At 57.9% G+C, this 10431-nt stretch overlaps 1 protein-coding gene across 13 annotated transcripts in view; it reads right to left on the reverse strand.

Annotated features, from left to right (window-relative positions):
• Positions 1 to 10431, reverse strand: part of WWP1 (WW domain containing E3 ubiquitin protein ligase 1) — a 76800-nt gene that overhangs the window by 8096 nt on the left and 58273 nt on the right. For all 13 annotated transcript variants that reach the window (XM_014528443.1, XM_014528449.1, XM_014528446.1 and 10 more), the window contains 9 exons: positions 9489 to 9543; positions 9321 to 9405; positions 9075 to 9203; positions 6957 to 7032; positions 6782 to 6853; positions 5253 to 5341; positions 2411 to 2570; positions 713 to 846; positions 486 to 626 (listed from right to left, as the gene is read on the reverse strand). In XM_014528443.1, the coding sequence (XP_014383929.1) occupies positions 486 to 626; positions 713 to 846; positions 2411 to 2570; positions 5253 to 5341; positions 6782 to 6853; positions 6957 to 7032; positions 9075 to 9203; positions 9321 to 9405; positions 9489 to 9543 (941 nt within the window). The remainder of the gene's footprint in view (positions 1 to 485; positions 627 to 712; positions 847 to 2410; positions 2571 to 5252; positions 5342 to 6781; positions 6854 to 6956; positions 7033 to 9074; positions 9204 to 9320; positions 9406 to 9488; positions 9544 to 10431) is intronic.

The raw sequence follows: 10431 nt of genomic DNA on the forward strand, positions 1-10431 counted from the left end.
GGAAGGAAGAAGCTGGGACAGAAGCTGTGGTGGGACTCGGCACAGGGGAGGGAGGGCAGCACCATTGAGAGCAAGTGGCGCAGGGGGAGTTGTGGGGTCAGAGTTCAAGAGGACAGCCTGAAACGGCGCGGGAGCACCTGACAGGACAGAGCACGAGGGCAGGTGAGATGCCCCGGGAGATGAGCCCTGCTGGTCAGTCAGGGCGGACACATCACCCCCCACAAAGCCTCGCTCTCCTGTGGGGAAGGCGGAGGCCATGGGCTGAGCACTGACTGGCAGGGGCACAGCCAGGGGCCATGGGGAGGGACACAGGAGGCGGGAGTGATTGCAGGGCGGGAACTCGAGTGCTGCTGAGCACCTACGGGTGCCAGGGAGAGAGGGAAGGGAAGGAAAACACGGGGTGATTGGGTGCTCCCAGAGGAGCCGGGGGGAGCGGGGTGCAGACAGGTTAGTGCCAGTGCGGTCGGGTGCTGTGGGAGCCTCACCCAATGTACTCGTCCTTGTTGTCCTCGGTCACCAGGATGCTGGCACCTCCCAGCTTCAGGTCATGCGAGGTCACTTTTCCCAAGATCTCCATGTCCACGGAAAAGTACATTTCTAAGCCACATTCTTCAATGTTGTTGTCTCTGGTCGTAAGAATACATACACTCTGACTAACAAGACAAACAAACTGGTTTCCAGAAAAGGCCTTGAGAAAGATAACCCTTCCAACCTTATCCAGATGAGGGAGTTGTAGAACTCAGGGTCAATGGACTCCAAATCCTTGATGGTCAGCTTTTTACTGAGCATGCGCTTGTAGAAGGGCAAGGAGAAGCCAGTGTCGATAAACTTTCCGTGGAAAAGCGCCTGCCGAGAACACAAAGCATTGATCTGAAGGTTTACAAACGGCTTTCTCACTGAGAAACACCCAGTAACCGGGATCCCAAGGCTGCACCTGCTCAGCTGCCTCCCGTCCTGCGAGAGTCAGAGGGGGACCAGAGCCCCCGCCCCCACTAACGCACTTTCTAAGCCGGGGCGCCCCGCACGTCCTGCCTTCCCTGCTCGGCGCCCCTGCACCTGGCTGTGGCCCAGCTGTCTGGGCCCAGAGCCGGGTCTGTACCCGACCCAGGCCCTGCGGGTCCCAGCACCACGCGGGGAGCTTCCCAAGCCTGGCTCTCGGCCCTTCCAGGGACTTGAACTCAGTGACACGCGATCAGCACCTGCCAGGGCTGCTGTGGTCGTGGCTCCCGCGGTTCCTGAGTCATCTAGGTGCACCCTGCCGCACAGGGCTCAGAACCTGTGGCAGTCACAGCAGGACCTCTGCCCGGAGCCATTAGCCCCAGGACTGCAGCCTTTTCTCACCTTAGTTAGACACCACACCTCCAAACCCCACGCCTGGGAAACCCAGCTCTCAGCCTCCAGCCTGTGGCCAGCGAGGAACAGGCCAGAATGGTGCCGGGTCCGCGCCTGGCTCCTGCCCACACCCTGTGGGCCACGCAGAGCGCCTGCCTGGAGCTGCCTCGCACGGGGCCGGCGGTGGCTCTGCCGCCCGGGAATCAGCCTCAGAGGGTGCCAGGGTCCCCACAGCTCACGCCCAGCTCTGCAAGGCTCCTCTGCGCCCACGAGCCCCTAGGTCTCTCCTCGCTCTCTGCACCATCAGCAGCAGCAGAGGGATGCTGGCACCCTCATTCTCGACCCCACATCAGCTCTGTCACTGCCTGCCTCTCTGACCCTTGCAGCAAACTTCCTTGCCCCTGTCTGCTCTCACGGCCCTGCTCAGACCTGCTGTGCAGCCGGGGGACAGTCCTCCCGCTCCCTGTTCCCTGGGCACCAGTCCTACTGGACTTGGCCCCTCCTCCTTGGTGCTTTCCTGGCTCCTTCTCAGCTCGTCTCCCTGACACAGGTCCTCGGGCTTCCCATTGGCCACACCTGCTCCCTGGATGTGCTCGCAGCCTCCCCTCCTGCCCCTCCCTGCCATCGGCCTGCCGCTACCCGTTCACCCCTGGAGGTCCACCGGTGTCTGACACCCAGCAAACCAACCCGCATCTGATGCCCCAGCTCCCAGGCTTGCTCTTGCCAGGACCCTGTCCCCTTAGGAAGCCGACTGCAAGGGGACACATGGGCCTCACTCGACGCCCTCCCCCCCCCCCACAGGCCACTCGGCCTCCCTGCCCCGCACTGCCCACTTCGCCTGGTGCCCCGCCTCCCCAACCACAGGCTCCCACCACACCCACGCCGCTGGGTGCCAGCCAGGCCACCAGCCAGGCCACGGGGGTCAGAACTGCACTCCGCAGCCCTGCCCTGCGGCTCCCTCTGCCCCGAAGTTCGTGCTACAAGTCCTGCTCGGATGAGCAGACACAACCAAGGACAGCACATGCCATTTGCTGCCTCTGAAGTAGCGTTTCAGCGACTGAGTCCGGCGCAGGCTCACCATGGCGATGAAGCGGCCGATGAAGCAGAAGTAGGAGAGATGGTCCGGGTTGATGGTGGACGCGGGGTTGATCTGCAGGCAGTAGTTGTTCTTGCCCGCATACTCGAATAAGCAGTACATGGGGTTCAAGACTTCGTGGGAGAGCAAGAAAAACCATTCCCTAGGGGAGACAAGGTGAGTCCCTGCCAGCGTCCACACGCACGAGGGCTCGAAACACACCACACACGCACAGCGAACACAGGGCCGTGCCGCCACCTGCACGCTCCTTGTCTGCAGGCCGTCCAGCTCCGCCTCGGCAGAGCCCGCGTTCCCTGTCCCGCTCAGCAGCCTGGAGTTCTTTTCAGCAGGTGACCTGCCCCTACCAGACTGTAAGCCCCTCGACAGGAAGGCCGCCTCCGTGACCCTCACGCACAGGTAACGGAGGGCGGGACATACTGCTGTGGCAGAGACAGCCTGGCTGCCGTGGGACACTTAGTTTACCGCCAATGCATTAAAAATGGAACTAAAATTAAAAGGCAAAATCTTTAAATGTGATAAACATTCTCTAACTTATTACCTTCTATTTTGCCTCTTTTATAAAAGTCTAATAGGTGAAATGCAGCTACATAAAAGATTAATAACTTATATGACAAAGCAAGCTCAAATTCTTCTAAAGCAGCTCCAACCACAGTGGCTGGTGACTGGGCACGGGGGGCCACAACCCCCCCCTCCCCACTGTATCCCTCATCGAAGTTTTATCAGTTTAAAGAACAATGATTTCTGGGCATATAATCAGTCCTATGACAGGCAGAGCGGGCACGGGAGTGAGTGCCCAGTATAATTCCCACAGCGCCTCTGATTCAGACAATCGATACGTGATGACGTCAAATCGTGAGTCTAGTGCTTTTAAAAAAGAAGCCAGAAATCTTGATTCTTAAGCATAATCTAGTAATTTTCTTTAATGTTGTCAAGTAATTTTAAAAATTTAAAATAAAAATGGGGCTACCCCGATGCAGGCTAGACCCAGCCTGGCAGCCCATTTACAAATGTTTTTAGGACAGAGAAGGAGCTCAGACGAAATCAGCTCATTCCTGAAGCTAAATCCAGTCCCTCACCAACTGCGCCCAGCGACTTCCCGCTGCACCAGGAGGGGCCAAGCTGAGAAGGGCTCGGCCCCAGAACTGAGCAGCCAGGTCCCGGCTGCTGCACGTCACTGTCAGCAAACACAGCTCGGAGAACAGGGCCTCCACCAGGAGGGCTGGCACCTGGCAGCTGGCCTGGCTGGACAGCAGGGAAGAGGGAGACTAGCGAGAGCGGGCATACAGCACACCCCTCCTCCCGCCCAACAACTGAGGACACAGAGGCTGAAGACCACGAGCAGCAGACGAGCCAGCGGAGCCAGAGAAGGAAATCACAGCAGAGGCAGCAGAGGCAGCGCTGCGACCGGCGGGGGACAGGTGGGAACGCCAAGCACATGGGAAAGCACAAGAGAAAGCGCCCGAGACCAGAGGAGACGCCACACGCCCAGGACAGGGACAGAAAGAAGGTTCAAACGCGTAATGAGAAAACGTCCCTTACAGGAAGGAAGACCTGCCTGTGCTCCTGAGCCATCTTTATCTATAAAACCGAGACAGTGACATCACTGAACCCCAAGGACAAGGACTAGCGTTTCCGCGGAGGGCCCGTGCCGGCAGCCCTCACCTCCACGCCAGAGGACGGGAGGCACGTGCACACGTGCACACGACCTTCGTGCGAGAAATCCTCCTCTGGCCAGGCTGCCGTTTGTGTTCCAGAGCAACAGAAGGCACATTCTGAAAACCGCAGGGATCACCCACCCTGTGAACTCTGAATAAGCCAAAGCAACATACCAGTCCAAACAAGGGATCAGGGAATAAGAAAAGTATGTACAGAGCGACTGACTACACGCAGTAACGCTGTCAAAATGTAAAACTAAACCAACCGAGTTGCGGTAAAGAAGGCTCAGACACTGCCATGCAGTCGGACCCTGTAAAAACCACCCCCCCATTTCATTTCTGAGCCGCGCCTTCCTTTTCCGTGTCTGAGCGTCTCTGACATTGGGAAACACAATAGACGTAACACAGACACTTATTGTGATAGGAGTGTCTCTTTTCCGAAAAACCTTAATGAGAAAATATGCTAATTCAACCAAAGCTGATGCCCCCCCCCCTCTAGCCCCCGCCTCCCGGGCACCCAGGCCCATCTCCTGCTGTGACTGGTGGTCCTGGCCTCGTGGACTTGCGGTCAGAGAGAGAGAGCTGTTTTTATGAGAGCAAGTTTAATTCTCTGGAAAGACTTAATGGAAGTATTTGCTAAAAACTAAATCTCTGTCAAATTAGGTGCACAAAGCAATCGAGGGAAAAACACTGACAGGATGGCCCAGTCACAGCTTCCCAAGTGTCTACTGTTCACAGTATGTTGAGTGAATGTGGACAGCTGAATTCTCAGCAGGACTCAGACTGGATTAGCAACACAAACCAACCGACTGCTACAACAGTGAACGCTATGGAACAGCCTTGCACGCTGACTCGTGAGTCATGGCACATGTGCAGGAGGGAGCATGGGCAGGGCAGTGCCACAGGAGAGGATCGGCTCCACAGGGACGAGGAGAGATGTCCACTAGGTAAGCACAGCAGACACAGGCACACATGCAGACACAACGTACACGTGTGCGGAGAAACGAAGAGGCAACGGGAACAACAGTAGTGGTTACCGCTAGACCTGTGCACACATTTTCATTTTGATTTCTAAAAATACTGGATTGCTATTAAAAACACATCTTTTCAAGAACACACCCCTTGCATAAGTGCAGACACACTAACTAAAAGCAGACGCCTTAGCTTACCTTGCTAAACCGCCATAATCAAGTCCTTCCTCTCCTCTAAATATTACGTAGAGTCGCCTCCTCAGGTCATAGGGTTTTAATGCCATAATCTAAAAAGAAGCAGGGACATTTAAACACAAATATGTAGCACAAGTTTCTTCTATAAACAATTCAATGTAAATTTCATCTGTATTTTCAAAATCACACCCTTCCTTATGTCACCCAGCAATGCCCTGCGCTCTGCAGACCAAGCAGCCGGCTCAGAGTGCAGCTCAGCTCTCCCCTCGGGGTCCCCTCCCCCACGCACTGAGCGTGCTCTAGGGGTCAGCGCCAGGAGAGGAACAGCCTGACCCAGAGCTCCTGGAGGCTGGAGACCATTCCTCCCTCACATCCCACCAGTCCCACCCCCGCCTGTAGGAGGGGCGGAGCCACGGAGGGAGAAGCTGAGCCCTGCTCAGTCCTGCGCCCACTCCGTTCCCAGGAGGAGGGCTCGGCAGAAGCAGGAGGGCATGTAAGACGTGCATTCACCACGGTGAGTCTCAATCACCACCGCCAACCGCCTGCGTAACAATCTCTGGCTTACGATACAGTCCCCAGGGAACAGGCTTGCCTTCTGGGGAGCAGTGAGTTCCGTCCCACGTCAGAATCTGAGCCGTGGCTGCACGCGTGGTCAGGCCCAGCACAGGCGGGCACCGAGCCACGGCTGCACGTCACACAGGCCATGACTGCCTCAGGCGAGCTCAGAGCAAGGCAGCCTGAGCGTGGAGGCACGCTCCCCGAAGTAAAGCTCAGACAGAGCTTGGACAGGGCCCTCTGCCACTCGTTTACCACCTGTGGCAGCTGCGGGGAGAGCCCTGCCCCACGCACAGCGGTCAGAGAGCCGAGGGCACCTGGCGCACAGGCCCCTGGGTCCTGGCGGGAGTGCTCTGCGGGGACAGGACAGACGTACGTGAGGAGCTCTCCACCTCATCACAGAAAGAGAGCTGACAAGACTCTGACTTCATCCTTACATATTCTGTGGGGGACTCGGGCGAGGAGACACGTTCCCCTCGCTTACCCGCCCACCATGTGCTTCTGCACACCTGCTATGCGCCGGCCGCTCCAGGCACCGGCACGCCACAGTGGCCGAGCAGCTGTGCTCCCACCCAGCGGCAGTCCCATCCACTGGGCAGAAGCCAGCGCCTCAGGGCTGGGGGCCCCCCAGGAGCATGGCAGTTACACCGGACTGGCCGCAGCGTTAGGAAAGGCATATGCAAATGGCTGCGTAGCTTTACCTAGTCAATTTTAACTTGGTAGGATTACCAAGACTTTTGTTGAGTTAGGAGGTCTTAGCTAAGTGTCAAAATGTCCCTTGTCCCAGAAGCCGTTGAGGCTTCCCTCCGCCACCTCGCCCGCGGCCGAATGAATGGTTGTCAGCCCGCGCCTCGCCCGTCAGGTGGAGGGTGCGTGGGGCGAGTGAAATGCCAGCTGCCTGCTGCGTGGCGATGGTGTCTAAAGCCCGCCGTCCCTCACAAGGGTCAGGCCTGCTGGGGCTTCTGATGGAGCCTTACCTGCTGGAAGGAATCTTCGAACAGCGTCTGCCGGGACACGTTGATCTTTACGTGACTGGGGAGTGCGTTGGACTAAAAACAAAAACAACACCGTGGCATCACGTAAGCTCGGAAGAAGCACTGTGTGCAGATGGGACTACATGCTAGGACGGGAGACCCAGTCAGCACCTCGTACCTGGCACAGGTATCGGAAGTGAGCAAGCTTCCACCGAAAGCTGCGCTCATACGCGATCTGCGGGCCACCTTTAGCTCTAGAGAGAGAACAGCAGGGGTCAGCTCGCGGGCCAGGGTGGGCTCTGTGCGCTCAGCGCGAGGCGAGGAGGGACAGGACATCACTGGCCGGGAGAGCATGGGGGAGCTTGCTGGGCCGGCAGGGGCTCGAGCAGTGAGGACCCCGACCCTGCACACGGACCGAGGCTGCACTAGAGACGCGGTTAGTGACACACCCACGTCCACTGCAGACTGTTTCAAAGGAAAGAAACCTCTGGTAACCTTAACCCTGAGGGATAGAGGACCTGGACAGAGGGACTCGGAGGCAATTCTGCATCTGAACCCAGAGCTGAGAGGAAAACAGACGTAAGCACAGCCAGATGGGAGCCCGGGACGGGTGGCTCAGGGGCCAGTGAGGGAGGGCCGAGTGGGCAGCAGGCAGGGGCCACGCCTGGCTCTCCAGTTGCTGAGTGAGCCTGAGACCAGCACAGAGAGCTTTCCCCGCCTGCGGGAGGGGACACCTGGGACAGAGGTTTTCTCGCGCAGCCGGGTCCAAGGGCGTTCACTCAGCCCGCAGGATGAGAAGCAGGCACACCGGCCCCTCCTGGGCAGGGAGAGCGCCATGTGCTGAGCACACAGACGGGCTGCTCTTGAGCTGACAGGTGACCAGGAGACTACATGTCTCCAGAGGGGGCAGGGCTCCCTGCGGGTGTGGGAAGGGCAGGAGGGAGCGGAGCGTCTCCTGCTGAGAAACCTCTGACCAGAGACACGAGGCACAGCCGCGGGGACAGGGGAACGGGCGCCCGAGCAGAGGGCGTGGTCGCAGGGACAGCTGCATGCGGTGGCCTGAGGCGGGGTCTGGGAGCAGCGAGGGCAGGAGCTGCAGGTGCAATGGGCTGAGGACCGGGGAAGGACAGAGGACTCAGGACCCCGAGGTGCCAGCCCACACACCCCGACATGGCGCCGCCGGCAGCACCCCCGGAGGAGCAGGCGCTGCAGGAATGTCAGGAAGGGGCGACAGCAGAGATAACAGGCAGCCGCTGAGCAGAGGCAGCAAACGCAGAGAGGAAGGTGTGTGAGGCACAGGCGCTTTTGAAAAGCAGGGCAGTGGAGAGGCAGCAGGAGGAGGTGTGCGGGCAGTGGAGGTCGGAGCACAGGGCCTTGGCCGTTAGGAGGCCGGGGAGAGGAGGCCAGAGCCAGCGGAGGAGTGGAGGCCAGGGTGGCACAGGCACCCAGGACGTCCAGTCCCACCTGCTCCTGCCCGACACGTGCTGGGTCAAGTGCTCTGGGAGCCCTGAGACAGGACACAGCCTGCCCGTCAGCAAGCACAGGAGTGGGGCGTCCCAGAGCTGGTCTAGACCGAAATGAGAAACAACAATACAAAGACAACTTCCGGTACTTCTCCTTGAAAGAGCAGCAATAAAAACAGATGTTTACTGAATGGAGTTGTAAGGTGAAGAGTGGGTCTTGTTTTGTTTTTTAATCCAGGAGAAGACCTAGCTGACGAGAACAACATGGGGGAGACTGTGGCACCGGAGGAGGGCACTGCGGGGCACCTGAGCGGGAGGAGGGGCCTGACCCCCCAGCAAAGGAGCAGGGACAGGACACTGGCAGGGTCGGGGTGGGGGTGGGGGGGAGGCAATTCCTGTGATGGTAGGAATTTGCTAAAGGCCTTTCATGGCAGCTTCTGTTCTGAGCCCTCGCCCTCAGGAGGAGGAAGGAGCGCCTGGCGCATGCCTGTCAGATGCCTCCTCTGCAGGACTCAGTCCTGGCTGAGCATCTCCCCCGAGCAAGGACATGGGACAGACTGCCTGGTTCTGAAACCAGCCGGCCTGTGACTGCACAAGCCAGGGCTCCTGGGCCCCGTCTGCACCGGAAGAGGGAGGCCGGCAGCAAACCGAGCTGCTGTCTGCCCGTGCGGAGCGGCCTGTGGCTGCTGTGCGGGAGGAACGCCGCGCGAGCACAGCTATACTGGGGCGCTCCTCAGTAGGTTTTCTTGATCCAAAGGTAAAATTTGAGGCTAAGCTAGCGGCTAACCTACGTCCCGAGGAAACAGCATTCAGAGCCTGAGGCTGTCACTCACACAGACGACTTCCCGTTGCGTGGATCTTTAAATGTCGTGGTTCGGGTGTTATGGTCCACGAAGTACCGCACGCCTTCCCGCGTGTACCTGATCTCCCAGCCCTCCGGCAGGGGCTCCTCATTCTGTAAGCTGAAAGACAGGGACCATCAGGCGACTCCTCCAGGCACTGAGGACATGGGTCAAGGGTCCCCTGATTCTAGCTACACAGGGTGCAGATGACGGAGGCCAGGCTGGGATATGACGTACCCTTGAGTTCTTGGGTCTTCCCATTGCGTGGTTTTTGTGTTATGATTCACGAAGTAAACTCTGTCTGTTGAATCTACTCTTTTTTCTAAAAACAGAGTGAACATAGCATTTAATAACCATTTCTATACACACCTTGCAGATATTTTTACCGACAGCACGTTAGCTTACCCCAGCCTGGCGGCAAAGGCCCATACGGGTCGCTTTCTGCAGCTAACACTGAAGCCTGACGGGAGAGAAATAAGACAGCAGGTTAAACACAGAAGCAGAGATGACCAGGCACGGGCAGAACCACGTTTCTAACCCTTTTCTGAAGCCACCATGACGGAGTGTGAATGCAGTCAGGCAGGATTCTGCGTGCTGAAAGGCCGTGGCTTAGGGGTCGCTTGGCTAGGACTTTCCTCCAGGTCTCAGCATTGTTACCCACCCCCCCCACCCCCCGCATGGCCAGAGGCACCAGAGGAGATGGCGCACCAGAGCTGTGATGTTAGGTGGGGCGGCAGGATTTGTTAAAAAACAGAACGATTACCAGTTATCTTTAAAACAAGGTCCAGTAGACCCCAGTATCATCATTATGCAAATAAACCATCTGAATATTCGATCTTTCATACACTCGTACATATATGACGCACTTATGCTTACCCTCATTACAGCCCAGAAATGTATTCTAGAGCAAACGTAAGTAAACATTCCACCCTCAGTTTGGAAAGAAGGACAAACATGAAACCGTGACGGGAGAAGCTGTTTCCCAGTGACGGCATGCGCGCGTCCTGGTGAACACGTGGGCGCTCCAAGCAGGTGCCACCACATGTACTCAGCGCCCCCCTCTCAGCAAGCCGCTGCTCTGTGGGGCAGCGCTGAGTGGCTACAAGCTCTTTATCCCGACTCCGACCCCGAGCAGCAGGGCTGGTGGGATGGCCCTTGGCCAAGGAGGGGTGGGCAGAGGCCTGTCAAGGGCCTCCCTTTCCAAGTAAAAGAGCGAGCGCTTGCTAGAAAGAGCCATCTCCCTTCCACGTCACGTCCCTCTCAGTCCTTCTGTCCTCCTTCCTTGGCTGGGGAGTGAGGCCCAGGGCAGCAGTGGCACAGGATGAAGGTGAGGAGCAGGACTCCATGG

The sequence above is a fragment of the Myotis brandtii genome, unplaced genomic scaffold, assembly GCF_000412655.1.
Source record: "Myotis brandtii unplaced genomic scaffold, ASM41265v1 scaffold634, whole genome shotgun sequence".
NCBI classification, from domain to species: Eukaryota; Metazoa; Chordata; class Mammalia; order Chiroptera; family Vespertilionidae; genus Myotis; species Myotis brandtii.